The sequence below is a fragment of the Carassius gibelio genome, chromosome B10 (assembly GCF_023724105.1).
Source record: "Carassius gibelio isolate Cgi1373 ecotype wild population from Czech Republic chromosome B10, carGib1.2-hapl.c, whole genome shotgun sequence".
In the NCBI taxonomy this organism is placed as follows: domain Eukaryota; kingdom Metazoa; phylum Chordata; class Actinopteri; order Cypriniformes; family Cyprinidae; genus Carassius; species Carassius gibelio.
In genome coordinates, this window is record NC_068405.1 from 23,744,121 (window position 1) to 23,767,190 (window position 23,070).

General features: G+C 37.3%; 1 protein-coding gene and 1 long non-coding RNA gene across 2 annotated transcripts; one reads left to right on the forward strand and one right to left on the reverse strand.

Moving 5' to 3' along the window:
• Nucleotides 1-1,021: 1,021 nt before the first annotated feature.
• Nucleotides 1,022-10,859, reverse strand: erap1a (endoplasmic reticulum aminopeptidase 1a). Its single transcript, XM_052568104.1, has 18 exons — nt 10,062-10,859; nt 9,794-9,932; nt 9,287-9,421; nt 9,063-9,183; nt 8,737-8,891; nt 7,564-7,677; nt 7,337-7,468; nt 6,729-6,860; nt 6,548-6,631; nt 6,233-6,390; nt 5,650-5,738; nt 5,387-5,570; nt 4,369-4,525; nt 2,928-3,112; nt 2,679-2,840; nt 2,304-2,444; nt 2,078-2,159; nt 1,022-1,497 (listed from the first exon to the last, which is right to left on the reverse strand). The coding sequence occupies exons 1-18, from the start codon at nt 10,547-10,549 to the stop codon at nt 1,348-1,350; spliced, it is 2,808 nt and encodes a 935-aa protein (XP_052424064.1). The 5' UTR covers nt 10,550-10,859; the 3' UTR covers nt 1,022-1,347.
• Nucleotides 10,860-11,109: 250 nt separating this feature from the next.
• LOC127966829 (uncharacterized) lies at nt 11,110-19,060 on the forward strand. The gene is made up of 4 exons (XR_008155708.1): nt 11,110-11,452; nt 11,890-15,989; nt 17,528-17,582; nt 17,960-19,060. It is a non-coding gene; the product is annotated as an uncharacterized LOC127966829 (long non-coding RNA).
• Nucleotides 19,061-23,070: the final 4,010 nt, after the last annotated feature.

The following is a 23,070-nucleotide window of genomic DNA, read 5'->3' on the forward strand; positions in this document are numbered from 1 at the left end:
CAAGAATCCCCCGCAAAGTCCCTCTGTTAAAAAAAAGGCATGTGCAGAAGAGGTTACAATTTGCCAAAGAACACATCAACTGGCCTAAAGAGAAATGGAGGAACATTTTGTGGACTGATGAGAGTAAAATTGTTCTTTTTGGGTCCAAGGGCCACAGGCAGTTTGTGAGACGACCCCCAAACTCTGAATTCAAGCCACAGTACACAGTGAAGACAGTGAAGCATGGAGGTGCAAGCATCATGATATGGGCATGTTTCTCCTACTATGGTGTTGGGCCTATTTATCGCATACCAGGGATCATGGATCAGTTTGCATATGTTAAAATACTTGAAGAGGTCATGTTGCCCTATGCTGAAGAGGACATGCCCTTGAAATGGTTGTTTCAACAAGACAATGACCCAAAACACACTAGTAAACGGGCAAAGTCTTGGTTCCAAACCAACAAAATTAATGTTATGGAATGGCCAGCCCAATCTCCAGACCTTAATCCAATTGAGAACTTGTGGGGTGATATCAAAAATGCTGTTTCTGAAGCAAAACCAAGAAATGTGAATGAATTGTGGAATGTTGTTAAAGAATCATGGAGTGGAATAACAGCTGAGAGGTGCCACAAGTTGGTTGACTCCATGCCACACAGATGTCAAGCAGTTTTAAAAAACTGTGGTCATACAACTAAATATTAGTTTAGTGATTCACAGGATTGCTAAATCCCAGAAAAAAAAAATGTTTGTACAAAATAGTTTTGAGTTTGTACAGTCAAAGGTAGACACTGCTATTTTTTTGAACACACCCCTTTCAACTAATTGCCCAATTGCACAGCCTTAAGAGCGTGCATATCATGAATGCTGGGTCTTGTTTGTTTTCTGAGAATCTACTGAACCTACTGGTAACTTGTTTGCCACGTAGCAATAAAAAATATACTAAAAACCTTGATTATTCTGGTTAGTCACATTGTACTGCTATTATTTTGAACAATACTGTATCATTAAAATGCTAATGTAAAACTGCCTTATTAAATACATTTTGTTTTGGTTTAGATTTTTATTTTCTTGATTGAACACATTTTGTGTGTGTGTGTTTCAGTAAAAACTCATTTCAGTGCATTGCTGGTTTCATTGAGTTGACATTTAGCATTGATATTTTCAAACTTATTTAAACACTACTTTTTTTTTTTTATTGCAGCCATTTCAAAACCGTTCATGTTCTGTGTGATCATATCAGAGCTGGTTTCTTCCAGTGTTATGGTCCTTGTTAAGTGCCGTACCCAAGGTGAAACTAGGTGCAGTCTTGAGTTGCACACCCTGTTAGACACACTTTCAAGCGTCTCAAGAGTTTGTCAGGACTCAATCACAGACTGTTTCTGTCCAGCCAGGCTTTCAGGAGTGGCACGTTCCTGTCCATCCAGCGGATGTTCTGCTGGATTTTTTGCAGGGCCTGTTGAATGCTGCGGAGCCCAGAGCCCTGATCCTCCGCTAGTGATCCGAAGAAAGACTGAACCTACAGGAACAACACAGTCTTCTTAGATTTCTACTGACACTAGTCAGTGCAAACTCTAGGCTTTTGTTTTCATGATTCATTTAAAGTCATGTAACCTCAGCATGATGGCAGCTTAAAAGCTTAAAACGTTAGCAAATGCATTGAACTAAGAATGAGCAATATATTTTTAAAGCATTTATTCATCTTAGTTAATGTTAGTAAAAAATATAATTGTCAATTGTTTGGGCATATTAGTATGGAGACTTGTTTATGATATGAAATGTAAAAAATTTAAAAGTTAATATTTTGAGATTTTGAGTTTATGTCCCAATTCTGAGATGTAATCTCAGAGTTGTGGAAAAAAAGAAATAAAAATAGATATTGTGAGATATAAACTAAGCAAGAAAAAAAGTCAGATTTACATTATTATCCAGTGGCAAAAGAAGCTTCCATATGTTAATTTAAAATTAATTATCTAATGCTAGCTAATAACACTAACATTGACTAATATTAATAAATGCTGTAGAAGCACAGTTCCATATTCATGTTAACTAATGTTTGCATTCATACTTTTTAAAAAGACTTTACTTTTAATAAGTACCTCATCGAGCATTTCTTTGGTGGAATACTGATCGGTCACACCGACCGCCATGCGAGATATTGCAGACGAACCGAGATCGAACCTAAAAGGAGGATTTGGATTTAATACACCACTAACATTCACAATCTAACATGCTAGAATGCGTCATAAGCACCATAAAACAAAAATGTGCTTTAATTTGACATATAACAAGCTCTTAAGAAAGATCTGAAAGCTTGCAACACACTTTTTCACAAGTTTCCCCCAGTTGGATTTCAAGAAGTCCCAGGCGAGTTTGAAACCTTTTGGGTTTTTACTGACAGTGATGACCATTGATGGCAGGTCTTGAGTTTTCATGATCTCTCCTTCAATGCTTCTTTCCAAAAGCCTAGACAGAACGAGAAAGAAACACATCATAGAGCAGGTTTAATGACTCAAGGTCTTTATTACTGGCACGCAGGATTGAAAAGATGAGAACTGAATCATGCTTTTGCATATTAATGATGATGTTTGGACCATATATACGCCAAACAGTTTAATGATACATGCACCATAATCGATGTCAAGTTTAGGTCAACTATGAAATTGTGATGTCTAAGCAGCTTCATGAATCCAGACTCACCACTGAAGCTTGTGAGTCAATGGAGTGTAAGAGAGGGCGGCTTTAATCATCCACTTCTCTGATGGTGAGACGGATCTCTTGTATTTCTCTAACAGGAAGTCCCAGCCTTCGTCTGTACGTGCCCCTTCAGTGTAGACCACCAAACTGATGTCAGTAGGCAACCTGAAGCATTCAACACATGTCTGGATGAAGGCAAGTTTAATGCAGTATGTATAATATTGATGATACATGACTCAGATGAACTCTCACCACATTTTGCCATCGGATTCTCTCCACTGCTGGAAGAGGTGAGTGGCGGTGCTGACGCAGGACGGGTAACGACGGACGCAGGCGAACAACAGCAGATAATTCCTCAGCATCCGCTCGGACACAGACCCTTCATCAGACCAGCTCTGGCGGTCAATCAGCGTCTTGAATAACTTCACTAAATGACCCTGTTAAAACAGCAAATCAACAACGGCATGTCTACACCCAAAATGCATTAAAAAAAAATGACCAAATTCTGTTGTAATAGTTTAATTACATTTTAATAATAAATAAAGTCTAATCAAAGGACTTTAACTAATTTCATAAATAATTAGGATTTTTAATAACCCGAATTCATAAAGATGGTGATTATCAAATTAATTACTAAAACAATTTAACAATTTAATCAATCTCTAATCCTTTCATTTTTTTGGCAAACAAAGTGCTGCACACAATATGGATTGATAAACTGCTTTAATAAACTGTATTATTATGATTAGAAATACATTCTAATGTACAATAGTAATATATTTTTAATATTTATTGAAATTAAATTAAACTTTTATTTATCAGGTTTCTGTGTGTCTTTGACTGAAGTTTTAAAAATTTTTATTAACAGCTATTTTTCAATCCACATATTTGTATGCGCATTTTAGATTTTCGTATAAAAAATGCTGAATGGGAACGCCAAGGCATGCATAAAATAAAAAAATGTGCATAAAAAACGTATGAGCACAAATGAGTAGAATACATTTTTTATCCGGTAAGAAAAAATGCGCATTAACTACGATGGAAACACATTTACTATACATGCATCCATGCGCATTGAAAAAGTAATGTGACTTTGCGCTATGAGACGGGATAACTTGTCTAACCAGTGGACCGATCTCCTTCACAGCATCTATATGTTGTTTGTCAGGAAAGTCTGTCATCAAAGCATTACGGTATAATCTTACATGACTGCGTTCTCCACCTCTAAAAGATCTGACCGCATTTATTGTGTTACGTCTGCTTGCTCTGAAGCGCAAGTCATTTAATAAATATGACAATTATTATATTCAGTGGCTTCTTCTACTCTACTCTATTCTTAGAGATATTCAGTGCCAGTTTATCAGGAAGTGACTTTTGTTCTCTTTGACTCGTTGGACGGAAACGTTGCTTTATTCGCCAATGTTTAATGCGATATTCCAGTTTTGCAAACAAATTAAATTTGCATCTTTGGATCGAAACCTCCATTATAAAATAGCTTCAATTTTTTGACTGGATTCTCTGATTCAATCTTTGTTTTTTGCACTGTTAAAATCTCAAGTAATGCCATCTACTTTAGAAAAGGTCACCATGAGTTTTGAAACTTATCTAAACTGAGACCCTAGAAAGTAACTCAGCATCCAAACTATTGCACATATTATCTTAAACTAGACGTATTCATGTTTGCAACCACAACCTTCAGCTGGTTCTCCAGTTCCTCCATGTTTCTCTTCTCCATGAGTTTGTAGAGCGGCACCAGCTCATTAAAGCCCTGCGTCACCGGCATGATCTCAGACTCTTTACTGAGGTACAAACTCAGATTCAGAGCTTTGTCCAGAGGGAGTTTCTCAATGCTGAAGAAAAGACAAATACATTTGAATAAGAACAGAAATAAACTGTTTGCAATGATAGCAACAAGACTTAAATCAAATCAAGTATTGTTTGTGCTCAAATGCTGCTGGATCTTTTGCTTTTCTCCATATTTGAAGTCTTGCTAGCTTTGAATAAGAAGACATTTTGGTGATTTTTTTATTTATTTATGATGTCATAAACATCTTTTAGCCAAATTATTTTCTTTAAAGGTGTTTTCTGCATTCCTCTTTATCATAAATGACACTTGATTTAAATGAATTTTTGTAGATGAGTTTGTTTTTTCATCAGATTTGGAGAAATGTAGCATTGCATCAGTGTCTCATCAATGTATGCTCTGTAGTGAATGGGTGCCGTCAGAATGAGAGTCCAAACAGCTGATAAAAACATCACAATAACCCACTCCACTCCAGTCCATAATGTCTTATCAAGTGAAAACTGCATGTTTGTAGAAAACAAATCCATCAAGACATTTCGACTGTAAACTGCTGTTTTCAGCTAAAATATGAGTTATCCATATCCATAACAAAACATAATCCATAAAAATGCTTCCTCCAGTGAAAAAGTCTTTGAAATGTGAACGTCAAGCACTGTTTACAAACCAAAACAGATATGTAAACTGATTGGAGTGCTGTGGATTACTTGTGGATTATGGACTCTCATTCTGACGGGACCCATTCACTCTCATCCTTTGGTGAGACACTGACGCAATGCTACATATCTCCAAATCTGATGAAGACACAAACTCATCTACATCTTGGATGGCCTGAGGGTGAGCTCATTTTCAGTAAATTTTAATTTCTGGTGAACTATTCCTTTAAGAAGCACCAGCTCAGTCTCCTCACCTGACCAGCTGAAAGATGTCGTGGATCAGACTGGCTCTGTCGTTGCTGCTGAACACACGGTGGTTCTGCTGGAGTTGGTTGATCAAAGCGTCCCAGCCTCCTGACTCATAATGTACAATATAATACCCCCGCAGGTCCACGTTAAATTTAATCCAGTCCACCTTCTCTGGCAGGTACAACACATCTGCAAACAGATGGTCAGATTTCAGTATAACAGAAGGTAAATATGTTGATTTGGTTTAAAACTGTTAGCTCAGACACACCTTTTTCACTTTTCAGCAAGAAACGCTGCACTGCACTACTGTGACTGGTGATGTAAGTCAGAGGAACCTGCCACAGGAAGCTCGATGTCCTGTGAGAAATTACATACAAACAACAAATATCAAAAAAACTATCATTGCTTTGAGTGAATAGCATTAATGCTATATTGAGAGTAGCATACTAGCATACTGTATTTACTATTTCTGCATCATGCAGGCAAACTGTCTGTTTTCATAAAAACGAGTGTTGCAATTGCAATATATACACTGCAATATATATACTAAGAGGCCGATAAATTGAACTAAAAAAGGAAAAAGAAAATATAAAAAGGTACTGTTATTCAAAATATTACTAAACAATACTAAAGTATATAAATAATACTTAAATATCTTTGTAGGCCGCAATGCAATGCACTGAACTTGACCTTTTCAAGATGAAATATGATTTTCCTTAATTATCTTCTTAGCCGTAACATACAATTTTAAAAGCAAAATACAGTGTGATAAATTTACTTTTGCACATGGTATTTTTGTAATGTATGAATAATACGCATTAAACAGTAGTTTAGTATTACATAACCTGTACCTTGAAGTATTTGAAGAGTTTGCTTCTCTAAGGAAGCGCTCCTGTTTGAGGGTGACCTCTTGACCTTTGACCTCCACAGTGATTAAAGGAAAGCCCTCCTGCAGAGTCCAGGTGTCCATAATGGCACGAACATCAACACTGTCCTCCATGAACCATTTCTGTCAGAACAGGTTTTTAATCATTTAACCAGTTATTTAGTTATAATAGCTTAACTTATTGTAAATATAAACCATTTAATTAAATATTGAAAACCATTCAAATATAATAATAGATTAACATGTAATTAAATGTAAATGGTTTTATAGCAGCACTCACAGAGGCTGGAGATTTAGCCCTGTTTTGGGAACAGAATCCATCAAGTTTTAGTCTCCCTGAATCCGATTCATCAGAAGTGCAGATCTGAAGAGATTGAAAATGCATTTGGCCTCTAGAGCAATCGATTAAATTAATTCAAGGACTGGAGAAACATGCACAGGAGCCGCCTGTGGTAACTTACATTGGTAAGACTTTCCCAGAGGTGAGCGTTCACTGTGTTCTGGTAGCTGTGTGTCTTCAGGTAGTGTATAATACCGTACTTGAAAGCCTCTGGCGTCAGGAAATCCCTCAACATGTTCAGGATACATGCACCCTTCAGAGTAAAACAAATTAAACCTTCTTTTGTGTTGGGTACTCCATTTGTGTCGGAGGAAACTGACTACCATTGGTTTCCATGCAATTTCCAAAAAAGTCAAGGACTGGTAGTTAGTTTTCTGGATCTCAGAAAATAATTGAAAATTGAAGTCTTAGAAACTTGTAAACTCACAGGGGTTTGAGAACCAGACATAAAAAAGGCAGTCAATAAAGGTTTTCAGGATACAAATTGGGTTCAGTTTGAACCCTAACATCACAGAAGTCACCAAAATGTATACAGACTTTCCAAAACACAATTATGTGTGGAAACTTTGCATGTATCTAAATGACCCAAAGTGGGAAAATATCACCACATTTCAAGAAGAAATAAATAGTTTAACCAGTGTTCCCAACCATTTAGATATCTAATGTGTGTCTTGCAACACAACTGTAATAAGGGAAAGTCAACTTTAAGGATTCTAGAGAGAGATAAACCTTCCGGTATGAAACGTCATCAAACATCTCGCTGATCTCCGCAGGATTCTCCACTGGAGTGGAAATGGGGTGCGAGGAGGTTAAAGAGTCCACCGACATAGCAGTGAAGCACTTCTCCAGGAAATAATCATCCTGAAATAGAGGCCCTCGAAATCAGATCATACCAATTATATTCACATGTGATCACAATCTCAGTCATTAGCTGTAGCTGTATTAATCGGTCTCACCACTTGCAGCTCGGGGTGGGTGATGTTGACAGACACATACTCCATGAACTTGGCAAAGCCCTCGTTTAACCACAGGTCGTTCCACCACTGCATCGTGACCAGGTTTCCAAACCACTAGACATCAGATTCAACACACTTTACATATCTGAGCTGGTTTCATGAAACACATCATTTAGCTCCCTTTCAATAATAGCAAAATCATAGCTATCACAATATACACTATTGTTAAAAAATCTGGAGCATATTCAATTCTTAATGACAATTGGGCAAAATCTAGGATGGTTGAAAATAGAATGAGAACTAATTAGTATTTGGGGTGAAAGTAATTAATCTTTTAATATGTCATAAACTAATTTTTGTTGTAAATATGCCTGGCAAGATTATTACACTGAATGACATTTTAGTGGGTCTCTTTTCTAAATCAGAGGGAAATATATATTTATTTTTTGCTTAGAAAAACAAAAACTTAATTAAATTAAACAGAATTATTTTTTTGGGCAGCAACATTTTAAAGCAGTATTACACTTATTGGTTTTATGCTGCATCCCTTTTTCATCTTTATTCATCAATGATGTGTTAAATTGATAAAAACTTTAAAGACTTAGAAAAAGTTTCCATTTTTAATAAATGCTGCTCTTTCTAACTTTTTATTCGTCAAAGAAATCTGAAAAACTGTCACAGCTTCCAAATAAATATTGAGAAGCACAATTGTTTCCAACACTGATAATAATTCAGCATATTCGATTTCTGAAGATCATGTGACACTGAAGACTTGCGTAATAATGCTGAAAATACAGCTTAGCATAACAAAAATAAATCATATTTGAAAGTATATTACTATAGAACACCATCATTTAAAGTTGTAATAATATTTCTCAATATAACAGTGTTTTTTTGTATGTATTTTTGATCAAGTAGATGTAGCTTTAATGAGACTTCTTTAAAAAACGTTTTTTACTAATCCAAAACAGTTGAATGGCAGTGTTTATAAAATGTGTATAACACAATATATATTTTATATGCATTTTACACACATTATATTAATTTGTTTGTTAAGTATTATTTGTTTGTTAAGTATTCTAATGCGTAGATGGCCCTTAACAATCTATTTTGTGATAAAGGCCGACTGGCATTATTCATTACTTAGATTGAATTAGTAATAGAAATATCAACCTGATGGGCAAGTTCATGGGCAATGACTTTGGTGATTCCCAGTTTGTCCGAGGAAGAAGATTTCTCAGGGTCAAAGAGCAAACCGGACTCTCTGTATGTCGACAAGCCCCAGTTCTCCATAGCACCTGACTGGAAATCTGGGATCGCTGCAAGATCTGCAAGTGATTACAGATGGAATTAGGTTCTAAAAAGCCAAGAAATATTCAGATTAGTTGCCAATTATTTCATGGCAGATAGTGATATAATATCCTATAAAGACTGCGACTAAAGCATGCATCTGTGTTCAACAGTAGTAAAGATAGTGAGTGCTGAACTTTCACACGCACCGTGTTTGGGAAGTGGATATGGGATGTCAAAATAATCATCATAAAAGTCCAGCAGTGTGACGGCGGTGTTAAGAGCATATTCTGCCTGACTGATCTTCTCGGGAACAGTATACACCGATATCTATATCAGGATTCAGGTTGTGAAGAGTCAATGGACAGTGTAATAAGATATAGGTGTATTATTATGCGTATTTATAATACTTTTGGTCATGTTATCGACTTGCCTCGACTCCATGTTGGCTTCTTTTACTGATGGACTGGAAATCGGAGACGATGAAGGCTACCAGGTAGGTGCTCATCTTCACCGTCGTGTCAAACTGATCCTCGAGCAGCCCATCGGCAATTTCTACAGTTCTCAGCTATTGGAAGAAATAACCTTGCATTAGTTTACATGCACATGATACGGTCTGTAAAAAAAAAATATATATATAATGTGTTTGAAGTTGTTGCATCACACTGAGATTGTGTAATTTATAAACACTGACAGTTATGGTGTTATTACAATCAATTACTCATGCTTTTTTTTTTATTGGTATTTTTTTCTTATGAAGTTTATTTATTTGGAATGTGTGAGAGCCATTAATGTCAAAGATTTCCCAATTTCGTTTTTTTTTTCCCTCATAGTTTGTTTTTTGTTGTATTACACTGATGAAGAATGCAGGTCAATTTCACCTGCACTATAAAGATCAAACCCAGATATTTAACAGAATAAAATGGTTAATTATGTGTACTTTAGGCATGTTGGATATGGAAATGTGCCTGGACTCCCGGCGCACACGGATGGTAAAGTTTGCTTTAAATGCAGGTTCGTCGAAACAAGGGAAGGCAGCTCGGGCATGTGTCGGCTCAAACTGAGTAGACGCCAACATCCTATAGGGAGAAAAATCATCCTTTTGAGGTTTTTCCATATTCAAAGCCACTTCACATACAGTCTGAGTACAACCTTCCAACAGTTAACCTAGAGTTAAAACTCAAGCACCAATGGTGTGGTTGTCTTACCTAACCTCTCCGCTGTTTGTGGTATATCTGCCTTTATAAAAGCCATGAAAACTGTCTGATAAGTTGGCGTAGAACTCCAAATGCACCACATGGTTGCCCTTCTCAAATGTGAAGCCATCAGAAAAGAGTGCGATCTGTTCATAGGCTTTGAACTCACTGATTTGCAGATCCTGAAGATGTCTGGAGCCCAAGAGCTGAGCTTTGGAGATTTGCAGGTTCTTGCTGTGAAGGATGATGGCTCTGGTGTCTTGCTCCACCTCTATGAGAATCTGGACGACTCCGGTGTAGGTCAGGGAGGTCAAGTTGGGGTGTATCAGGAGGTTATAATGCTGGGGTTTCACTGTTTCTGGCAGTCTTATCTTATCCCAGGGAAAAGGCAAGGCATCTGTGTCTGTGTTGAAACTCATTGCATGGCTCCCAACAAAAAGAGCGCAGAATAAAACTGCAAATGCAAGGCAGCATAAACACCAAGACTGGGCAAAAGGCATGATGAAAAACAGAAGCTGGAGAGAAAAAGGTATGTTTCTTTTGGATATGAGTCCTTGTCAATTGGATATCATTGCATGAGCACTGTTTATGATATTTACACGTCACAAGGGAAAAACCCACCCTCAAATTTTACTAGATATCGAATGTATCGTTGATTTTAGGCGACAAAAGTTTTGAACGAACCTGCGCACGATATCCGATCGGTAAATGAAAGTGAAAGCAAGCAGCTGTCACTCAAAATATCTAACTTCCTGCCTCATAAACGACTCGTTTTTGCTCTCAGATTGTGTTATTGCATGCTGGCGCTTACAGCATAACACACGACGTTTTATGTTTCTAAAAAAACACTATATTTGTTAATAAAAAGCAAGTGTTAGCGATTAAATTGTGAACGTAGCGATGAAAACTTGCTTCTCATGAATATTAATTACGTAAAGTGACGTTTTTCGTTTTCCATTCAACGGCTCTGTAGCTGACCAATCTCAGTGCGAAAGAAAGGCGTTTGAATATTAATTAGGTTACGTTGCATGACGATTCACAAAGTTCACCGAGCAACGTCATCAATGACCTTACTGCTGTCTTAAAAAACCGGCCAGATGAAGGCATCTCAGGAGACAGGAAATGAAGCTTACATTGATTTTGGACGTGCCTTGATACTTCCCTACCTTGGAATGCGACCTCCGAAGGCAGCATTTTTCAGTTTTCGGATGCACCCATAAATACCTAGATGCCTCATTGGCCGCTCAACCGCACGTCAACGTCGCCGCCATATTGGAGCGGGCAACTCACTCTCATAACTCTCGCATCGACAGTAGAAAACTTACCTGACTCATCGACAGATTGGACACCTTCAAACCGTCACACGATAATAAAAACAGATCTCGGGATGTTATCGTTCACAGGTAAGACTCAGCTGTTCTTTCTCGATATTTTTGGTTATTTTTAACATTATGTTGACAGCTTAATTAACCTCCAGTGTCAGACTATTAATAATAGATAGCGATATCGCAAACTGTAGTTAGCAGTGAAAGCGGAGACTATAAGAATTCAAAGTTTAAATGAATTCTTATTACGTTTTAACTTATATTGCCGTTTATATAATAAACTAAATGGTGGTATGAGCACAATATACATAGTGAGCATTTTGACTGTCTAGATTAATGATGGAGCTAAATCTTCTCTCTTTAATTTCACTACCGTTACTTATTTACAAAGATTAAGTGGTAACACTTTAGAATACTAGTCCTTTAGTTAATGTTAGTTAATTCAATAACGAACATGAACAAACAATGAACAAACTGTGAACTTATTCTATGGATTCTTTTTTCTTCCCTTTTAGCCATTTGCAAACAGGACAAGGACAGCCTTAAGGAAAGCTGTTCTCTGCATTTCCAAGAGACAAGACTATACCTCCCTATAGACTAATGTTGTGTTTGTACTAAACCCAGAGCAGCCCTGAATGAATCGACAGAATGACCCAGCTCATATTCTCAAGCGATTAATCGTTTGAAAACAAGACAGAAATACTAAGGAAGAAAATCTCTGCATTAATCACTTAATCGTTTGATTCTGATTCATTCAGACATTTCCAATAATGTTGATACAAATGCTAATACTGCACTCATGTTTATATTAAAAGATGACATAATCATTCATAAATAAAACTTAAACCCAGCAAAGAAATAATGGATGTTGCATTAAGTAATTTATTTTCTCATTACATACAGTCAAGTATATTACAGATCTCTTCATACTTTATATAAAATTAGATTCATTGGCGTATATATTCAGATTTGAGAGGTTAAAGGGCAGAGAGCATGATCACTATACAGCGGATTCCTCACTGCTTCCTCACATCAGTAATAATCTGGGGAAGAAAAAATTATTACACTCTGTATTCCAGTGCTAATATATGAACATCATGAAACCAAGACATTTGCAGGAGATGCACAATGACCTCAGATATAAATTTTTATTATCTACTCAATATATTTATTTTTAGATTTTTATTGGTTAATTCTTTAAATAGGGAAAAAAATTCTGCCAAAGGTGAAAACTATTGTTTTTCTTAGCCGCTGACAGATATTTGTTCTTGTTTTAAACATGAACTCATTTATATTTTAGTAAATCCTTCGCAGTAAATGATTTAAGGATGTTCAGATATTTGAGCTTGAAAACAAGAGGAAGAGCATCATTCTCTGCGGTGAAGAAGAACACCATGACCTTCATCAGATTAAAATCTCTCGTGTTTGTGTCCGAGTCGAACGGTGGTGGGTAAAAGAAAAGAGTAAAAAATAAACCCTGGACAATCTTCCTAAAACATACGTCTGCAGGAGCCTCGATGATTATAAATATGCTTTATCTTTATCACAGTATTTCATCTAGCCTTGTGTTCAACTCCATATTTATACTGAAAATAAAAGTAGCTGTGATCTTATTCTAGTTAGCGGCTCTGAAATCGAGTGACAGCTGATTGGTTGATTCACAAATGTCTTCACACACAAAAAGTGCTTCATATTCAAACACAGTTTAGATTAACACTCCTATAACTGTATTGTCTGTGTGAGAGGAATCAGACAATCAAATCCTGCGATCGTTTACTCTTCCTCAGCCTGAACAAGTATTGTTTTTTCTGCTGAACACTAAAGAAGATGTTTTTTTGAGTGCGAACAGTTGACGGCACCCATTGACTTCTATAATAGAGGAAGAAATACTATGGAAGTGAATGGGTACCATCAACCGTTTGGTGTTTAAAGCATCATCTTTTTAGCATTCAGCAGAAGACAGAAACTCGTACAAAAAATATATAATTTAAAAATAAATAAATATGTAAAATAAGCAAACACACTTTTTTTCCTAACTAGTGATTCCCAAAGCAACCAAATATGTGTCATTGTTGTTAACTTAGACTGAAACTACTAAAAACAGTTTTCTGTAATTGAAATAAAGCTAAAGTAAAATGATACAGATAAATCGTGTAAGCTACTACTAAATATTGCAGAAACGTAATTTTCTGTAAAGTTGCTTTGCAATGATTTGTAAAGTAAAAAGCGCTATAAATTAAGTAGTTAAATTAAAGTAGTAACTTTTTACAAAAAAGTTGAAATGCTAAAATTATTAAAACACATAAACATAAAGGCTAAAAAAAAAAAAAAAATAATAAAACTAATTCCTAAACCTCAAACTGCAACCATGAGGCTAAAAGCTATGCTATGTGTCACTCTGAGTAAGTGCTGTAACAGTTGTAAGATGTTGTTTGGACGCCAGAACCGTGTGTGTGTGTGTGTGTGTGTGTGTGTGTGTGTGTGTGTTCCTGTGTTTGGCTCCTGGGATGATCTGAATCCTCTCAAAGTCCCTCCCCAGGATGACGATGTCACAGAGTAGTACGCCTGTCCCACGAGTCCCGGACAAGACAACACACACAGTCTGACACTGATAATCACAGAGAGTTCTACATATCATCTGAATGTAATGTTTTGCTACATTTTTATTTTATTTTTTTTAATCGAGGAATCAAAGTTTTAAATGTTTTCATTTACGGTTAATAATCTCTGCTGCTGCTGTTACACTCACAGTCACGAACAGCTTGAATCATCTGGACTTTTTTAGTCAAATATTTTTTGGCAAAATTTTTAAGCATTTTTATTTTATATTATTTCTTAACTTATCAGACAATATCTGCCTTCATATTGCATGCATCTTGTTTATTCTCGCTTATAAACTTTTTGTTGCTCTTTTTGTTGTTTTTGTTGTGTTGTTTTTTATCCTCATTTGTAAGTCGCTTTGGATAAAAGCGTCTGCTAAATGAATAAATTTAAATGTAAACTTAACAAATTATGGCTTTGTTTCCTTACATGAATATCGAAATATTCAACTCAAATAAACACTTGTAAGATGCAGTATTAGAATTAGAATTTAATTTGAAATACCCTAAACACTGCACAGAGGTTAAGATGACCATTGCTACAAAAATAAAATAAAAAAAATTAAACTCATCCTATTTTGTTTTAATTTTCCCTTACTAAATTATACAGTTACTGATGCTATGGACTGTGGGATTACTAACAGGCTATTAACAAAAATCTGTCTCTAAACCTCTTTTATCTTTATTAAAAGTTGATCTAGACTAATATATGATAGAATCAAATGTTTTGCAAATCCGCTTGAAAGGCCTGATCTCAAATGATTCGTGAAACGCGCTTCGGAGTTCAGATCTGAATCAAATGTTTTGTGAACTCCGAAGCCCCGATCAAATGATTCGCGAGTTCCGATCTGAATCAAATGTTATGTGAACTCCGAAGCTCCGATCAAATGATTCGCGAAACTCGCTTCGGAGTCCCGATCTGAATCAAATGTTATGTGAACTCCGAAGCTCCGATCAAATGATTCGCGAAATGCGCTTCGGAGTCCCGATCTGAATCAAATGTTATGTGAACTCCGAAGCTCCGATCAAATGATTCGCGAAATGCGCTTCGGAGTCCCGATCTGAATCAAATGTTTTGTGAACTCCGAAGCCCCGATCAAATGATTCGCGAAACGCGCTTCGGAGTCCCGATCTGAATCAAATGTTTTGTGAACTCCGAAGCCCCGATCAAATGATTCGCGAAACGCGATTCGGAGTCCCGATCTGAATCAAATGTTTTGTGAACTCCGAAGCCCCGATCAAATGATTCGTGAAACGCGCTTCGGAGTCCCGATCTGAATCAAATGTTTTGTGAACTCCGAAGCCCCGATCAAATGATTCGCGAAACGCGCTTCGGAGTCCCGATCTGAATCAAATGTTTTGTGAACTCCGAAGCCCCGATCAAATGATTCGCGAAACGCGATTCGGAGTCCCGATCTGAATCAAATGTTTTGTGAACTCCGAAGCCCCGATCAAATGATTCGCGAAACGCGCTTCGGAGTCCCGATCTGAATCAAATGTTTTGTGAACTCCGAAGCCCCGATCAAATGATTCGTGAAACGCGCTTCGGAGTCCCGATTTGAATCAAATGTTTTGCGAACTCGCCCCGAATCCCAGATCTCAAGTTATTTTCCAGTGAAAGCGCTATAGCGTTCATTCGCCTGCAGAACAATGGCGGAGACTAAAAGTATTCAGATGTGTATAGTGTGCCTTAGTGTTCTAATTAAAAAAAATCTTATTTAGCATTTCATAGTTTTCCCACCTACGAAAATAAAAAACGCGTTGAAATTGGGCTATATGGCGAGAGAAGGAGGCGACAATTACTGTGTGGAAAGGTGTGCCAAGTACTTCACGGAGGATGAGGGCCGTGTCCAACCGGAGTATGGTCGATCTCGCACCGTGGGCTGTGCCTTCCAGGTTTGCGTGGAAAAGTTGCAGAGACGTTAAATCACGCGTCAAAACGGGATGTTTGTAGTGCAGAGCTCTAAATCTCGAGATGGTGCTCGAGCACGATTACAACAGCCTTCCAGTCCCAGGTGAGTGTAATGTGTTAACTAAAACAATAACTTATATTAAAAGCTTATCGGCAACTATAGACAGTAATCAAATATAGTATGTTTTATTTGTATTGTTAGATGTAACGTTATACATTTAATGTAGCACATGGTAGCAGTTATGCTAACAGTCGAGCAGGTTAGTGAAGCTGTGTTTTTATACTTTTGCCATCATTCTTTTTTACTGCTCTCTTTCTGGCTGAAGTCACACAAAATTAATAAAGACATTTAAAGTTATCAATAAAATCTATGACAATGTAGGAAATACGAGCAGTTGAACAAACATTATTTTATAATAGTTTGTAGGTTATTTAACTGTTGTTTTTATTAAAGTGTTATGTTTAACACAAAATAATACATGTATTGTTGTTTGCTTTATGTTAATTAAGTGCTCTTGCTGAGGCATGGGAAAAATAAAGGAGCTGGAAAAAATACCTGCTACTGACATCAGCATCATCTACACACATGCCAGTGACTTCAGCATCATCTACACACCTGCTACTGACATCAGCATCATCTACTCGATTCAATTCAAGTTTATTTGTATAGCGCTTTTTACAATACAAATAGTTACAAAGCAACTTTACAGAAAATTATGTTTCTACAATATTTAGTAGTAGCTTATGTTGGTGACTGTCAGTTTGTGCACATTTGACAGGATTTTTAGAAAAATGAATACAAGACGTAGTCAGCCAGACGATGAACATTATTAATTAATAATTATTATATGATGCAGTCACACTTGTAGCAATATTTGTTAGTTCTGTTTGTTGATTCAGGGTTAGCATCATCTGGTGTCTTCTGAGGGGTCAGCATCATCTCTTCTCAGGTGTTCTGGATCCAGACTGGAGCTTGTGAAAATCCTAGTCCATGGCAAAACATAGAAACAAAATAGAGACATCATTAGCACAGCTGCTGATCCAAAAAAGTAAAATTAGTTTAACCCAAGCTAATGAATAAGAATGCACATTTGATCAGATGCAACTACACTCACAATTTAAGAGATACATTATTCGAATGCTTGCCGAGAGAGATGCATTACTCACCTGCTAGTGACATCATGCTCCTCCTTACCTGCTAGTGACATCAGCATCATCTACTCAACTGCTAGTGACATCAACATCATCTACTCACCTGCTAGTGACATCATGCTCCTCCTCACCTGCTAGTGACATCAGCATCATCTACACACCTGCTAGTGACATCAGCATCATCTACACACCTGCTAGTGACACCATGCTTCTCTTCACCTGCTAGTGACACCATGCTTCTCTTCACCTGCTAGTAACTTCTCTGCTTTGTGATAAGCAAATTTTGCTATCTTATAGTAAGTTTAAGCTTTTGTTACCTTCTCAGCCAGGGTTTTAACCAACATTATACATATAATCTGTCACATACTTCTCAGTGTCCTTTTTTTTTCTGAATTTAATGCTTAGATTTTAGGGGTAAAATTTAAGTCAGAAATTTTTTATAAAAATCTAACTCTTTACTTTTACTTATGATCTGCAATATCGTTTCAGATTCTGAACACATCAGAAATCACCAACCCCTCCTGAGATATTTTTCCAGTTTGGGGTAGGTATGTGGCAACAATATAACATAAATAACAATATAACATAAATAACAATAAAATATAATTAATTGAAGCATGACTTGTTGGGGTAACTGTTTTTTCTTGTAATAGAACACTATAGAACTACATTCACTATAGAACAGGAACATCATTTGTTGGTAAATTCTTCATGCCTATTTTCTTCCTAGCAAAAAATTAATGTATATGCCCAAGTAGAATTCAACAACTTTAGCCGTGATCTCTGTGATCAGCTCATCATCTCTCCATACCCTCTCCACATGGAAGTCACCTCTTGTATTTGTCACAAGATCACACCAGGTTAACTAAGCCAGTAACCATCAGCTGACCGTGGAATGCCAATTGTGTGTTTCTTTCTCAGTTTTGCATGGTCCCCAATAAACTCAACGTGGGATGCCTCTCCAATTTCTTTCACATCAGGGAATTTAACCTCTACCAGGCCACAGGGAGGTTCTTCATTTGGGTCCACCACTTTGCCATCTGCACCAAGGTGTGGAGCATCAGGGTGGATGATGAGACCAGATGGAAGAACGTTAACGTCAAAGGTCTCCTCATAGCGGCGAAGAACCTCTGGCTCAAGTTTTAATCCTCTACACATCGCTCTCTAGAGACCCCGACAGATGTTTACACATACTGTTTAATGCAAGATATAACTGCATTTAACCTGCAATTACAAATGCATAATGTTTTGATGTTTTAATCCCAAAATGTTGAATACTGATATTTGCAATGATAAAAGAAAGAAAGTGCTTTAAGAGGTGAAATTAAAAACACCAATATCTAGACAATCATGAATTGTAACATCACTTCCTTTAATGTTTTTACTATACAGTTGATATGGAATTTGTTTAAATATTAAATTTGTAAAAAAAAGTATTACCCGTTTAAATGAAATGCTTATACAAAATAAATATGTAGTTTACTTTAAAGTATATCTACATTTCTTGCTTTCATACATGGTCATATGAAAAAAAAATTGCCGTACTTAAGTGGTAGATTTCTGCCATTTACTGGAAACCATTTAAAATTACAATTTTAAACAAAAGCACTATATGAACATTCTGAGTGATTTTATTACACTAATATACAATCAGACATCCCAATTTCTGTTTTGGTAAAGTCATTAAGTGTCATGTCATTTAGATGAATTAGAATTTAATTTGGGGTCCTGAAATACCCTGAACACTACACAGAGGTTAAGATGACCATTGCTACATAAAATAAAAATTGAAACTCATCCTATTTTGTTTTAATTTTCCCTTACTAAATAATACAGTTACTGATGCTATGGACTGAGGGATAACTAACAGGCTATTATTAAAAATTTGTCTCTAAACCTCTTTTCTCTTTATTAAAACTTGATCTGGTAGCCTACATGATAGAATCAAATGCTTTGCAAATCCGCTCGAAAGACCTGATCTCAAATGATTCGTGAATCGCGCTTCGGAGTCCCGATCTGAATCAAATGGTTTGCGAACTCCGAAGCCCCGATCAAATGATTCGTGAATCGCGCTTCGGAGTCCCGATCTGAATCAAATGTTTTGCGAACTCCGAAGCCCCGATCAAATGATTCGTGAAACGCGCTTCGGAGTCCTGATCTGAATAAAATATTTTGCGAACTCCGAAGCCCCGATCATGATTCGCGAAACGCGATTCGGAGTCCCGATCCGAATCAAATATTTTGCGAACTCCAAAGCCCCGATCAAATGATTCGTGAATCGCGCTTCGGAGTCCCGATCCGAATCAAATGGTTTGCGAACTCCGAAGCCCCGATCAAATGATTCGTGGATCGCGCTTCGGAGTCCCGATCCGAATCAAATGGTTTGCGAACTCCGAAGCCCCGATCAAATGATTCGTGGATCGCGCTTCGGAGTCCCGATCCGAATCAAATGGTTTGCGAACTCCGAAGCCCCGATCAAATGATTCGTGGATCGCGCTTCGGAGTCCCGATCCGAATCAAATGGTTTGCGAACTCCGAAGCCCCGATCAAATGATTCGTGAATCGCGCTTCGGAGTCCCGATCTGAATCAAATGGTTTGCGAACTCCGAAGCCCCGATCAAATGCGTGGATCGCGCTTCGGAGTCCCGATCTGAATCAAATGGTTTGCGAACTGCTCCGATGCCTCAGAATGTATTGTGTTTAATCTTGCAGATCATGACTTATATCTACTCTTCATCTCCCTGAAGTTTGGTAATATAAAGATTCCTCTTTTGAGCTTCCACCTTTTTGAACTTCCAAGGTACATTCCAATTACATTACATGAATATGTTACAGTTATACTAAATTAACAGATTTGTAAACCGAAAAAATCAACGAAATCAACAAGTGAGACAAATGTAAGCTTTCAATTAATAACCAAACCTAAATTTCCAAACCTAACTAAATAACTGGAGGCAAAGTTTTTTTTTTAAATGCACGTAGATCACAAACCTCTGAAATCGGTTGATAAATGTGAACGTTGTCGTGTTTTTATTCAGTAAAAACCGCAGCTCCCCGTTTACTTTCATTTGTTTTAAGGCAGTCTTGCCCTCACCAACATGGGGTTTGCTTTGACGTATCGCGGCAACGGCTCAAAGCGGCCAATGAGGCGTCTAGGTATTTATATGTCTATGTGCGCGTCAGAAACGGAAGTGCTAAAATGGGCTTCACTTGTCTCAATTGAGTTCCAATGCGGTCGCTGTGTCCATTTCTATTACTGTCTTATGGTATTTATATGTCTATTGATAACACGTGTTTTTGTGCAGAGACGAGTGAGACATTAAACCGCGCTGCGCCTCAGCGCCACCCACGGTACCGGAAGAGAAATGCAGGTCAAACCACACGATCTCGCTTTGATACGAGTACGACCGACTATAGAGAATAACAAAGACTTATAAACTATTTAAGAATTTATACATCGCGTTTAATGTTTTTGTACGGTCTCTCGTGTTTTATTTACAGCCAAACGCGGTTAAAAACGTTTCAACTGCAGTTACTCAGTCTGACCGCTTGATGCCGCTGATGAGAAACGCCTTTTTTATGACCTGACAGAAGACAAACAAACGCATTAATGTAGAGGAAAAACAGAGCAAGAACACAAAACACTAGCAAGTTTACATTCTTAAATATCGAAGGACATTAATCAACACCTCTCCTAATAGTGTGTGCGGGAAAACTGCATTAAACTGCCGTCTCTGTAACGCTTATGATGAGGATTTGTTCATTATGTATGAAGATACACTTGTGCATGAAGATACACTTTCTGATTTATGATTGTATGAACACTAAATAAGTGTGTGTTCAGATGAGGCAGCGTGTGTTCACCGGGGTGGTCACACAGATGCAGGAGCATAATGGGATTGTGGATCAGGAGGTTCATTTTCCAGTGAGGTCTGTGTGTTTGCTTTTTTCTGAATCAAATGAATCATAACCTGAGTTGATGTGATTATTTGAGGTGTGTTTGTGGTTTGTTCTGTAGTGTTGTAGTGGGTCGTGTGTCTCTGGTGGGAGAGAAAGTGTTGGTGAAAGCGGTCCAGGACCTCCTGAAGCCCATCAGCTGAGTGGCACAGACAGTTCAGACGCTGAAGGGACAGGTGCTCAGAAAGGTTTTTGGGTAATATTTCAATAACATCCTTTTAAAGAGGCCGCTATATAATAGAAATGCTCATATTTTGTGTGCATCTCAGTGTATTTGCATTAGCAGGGTTTGTGTAGTAACTATTACTTCGAGTTCACATTGACATTTTTTTAAAGCACAGAAATATTAATTTCCTCTAAACATGTACACTGTTAAATATTATTAGCATTTAAAATATTGATCTTATATTTGAATGTGTTTCAAAAATGTAATTCATTCCTGTGATGTCAAAGCTGAATTTCCAGTATATCATTACTCCAGAAACACTTCAGAAATCATTATAATATGCCGATTTGCTGCTCGCGAAACATTACTGATTGTTATCAATGTTAAAAACATTTTTTGTGGATTCTTTTTAATGCATCCTTGCAGAATAAAACTATAATTTTTTTTAATAGAATCTTATTGCTCCTAAATGGTAGTGTGCATATTTTAATTGTACACGTATGTCGACTATTTTATGAAAATCGGATTTTGCATGTAAACATGCGCCAACAATGAATATCTGTAACAATGAAAGGTTACATTTGCCCTAATTATAAATAATGTTTTGTTTCTTAAAATGATGGTTCTCAGAGGTTAAAATGAAACACAATTTTTAATCTAAAAATGTAAATATTTGGTGTCAAGACGCTCTGCATATACATTATACATTATGCATTTAATGAATTACCATGTTGTTTTTCAGAAGTTTTGTCTGTTTCTCTGGTTTCTTTCTGTCAGCCCTTCAAATCTCCTCCTCCTCCGCTGCATTACATTGTGAAAATTGTGAAATACTATTACAATTAAAAAAAAAACATTTTATACTTTAATTAATTCTAAAATGTAATTTATTCCCGTGATGCGCAGGTGAATTTTTCAGCATCATTACTCCAGTCTTCAGAAATCCTTTTAATATGCTGATTTGCTTGTCGAGAAACATTCCTGATTATTATCAATGAGGAAAACTGTTCATGGAAACCGTGATAAATTTTCTTTTTCTGAAATGTCTGATTAATAGAAAGTTCAAAAGAACAGAATTTGTTTGTAAATGTCTTTACTCCTCATTTCTGATCAATGTAATCCTCTCTCCGAATAAAAGTGTTGAGTGTTACAAGAACATTACAGATTTATTTCAGCGCATCGTTCTGTTGTTTCTGTGTGACCGTCCTCGAAGACTGTCCTGATTTTAACAGGTCTTTGTGGCGTGACTCAGGGAGGACGTTGGTGGAGGGCCGTGAGGAGGAGACACCATGCACCAAAAACGAAAAAGATGGAGGGCCGCCTCCGAGGAAGAAGCGCCCAGAAAGAGCAGCACCACATCCACACACAGCTCTCCGTTGTTCTCCTGTTTCTCCAGGGACACGCAAGTCAGTCAGAAACTCAAGTTGAGCTGCATGTGTGGATATATAGTGTCTCTCAGGAATATAAGTATAAACATACAACGATAGAACAAGCTATGCGAGATTTCCTCTTGATTCTTTCAGACAGGCCTGTGTTTATCTGGAGCTTCAGCGGCGGTACCCAAACCTGCACCTGCCCTCCGACCTCTTCCACCTCCAGCTGTCCTGGACCAAGAGTTTCCCGCTCGAGCATCCTCTTCCTCTGAGAGGAATGTGTCGCTTTCACGTGGGATCAAACCAGATGGAGAGTGAAGCAGATGTTTGCGAGTCCACAGATGATGCATTCTCCGTTAGGGTACGCCTGTTGCTCTTTTGACGGATCATGTGACCATTAGGGGTGAGCGGTATATTGAGCTTGTATGATTTATAGATTTTTCTACCATTCGATATGAGGCAATACCATTTGTATCGACATATAGTAGTTTGTAGGAGTGGGAGAAAAAATCGTTTCTGTGATGCATCATATTCTCTCT

What these genes read in the sequence shown, in the direction of transcription:
- erap1a (XM_052568104.1), bottom strand. Translation starts at nt 10,549, where the DNA reads ATGCCTTTTGCCCAGTCTTGGTGTTTATGCTGCCTTGCATTTGCAGTT. An exon ending in CCCATGAACTTGCCCATCAG is followed by an intron (nt 7,678 to 8,736) that starts GTTGATATTTCT and finishes TCTGATGTCTAG; the next exon opens with TGGTTTGGAAACCTGGTCAC. An exon ending in AACTGGAGAACCAGCTGAAG is followed by an intron (nt 3,113 to 4,368) that starts GTTGTGGTTGCA and finishes CTGTTTTAACAG; the next exon opens with GGTCATTTAGTGAAGTTATT.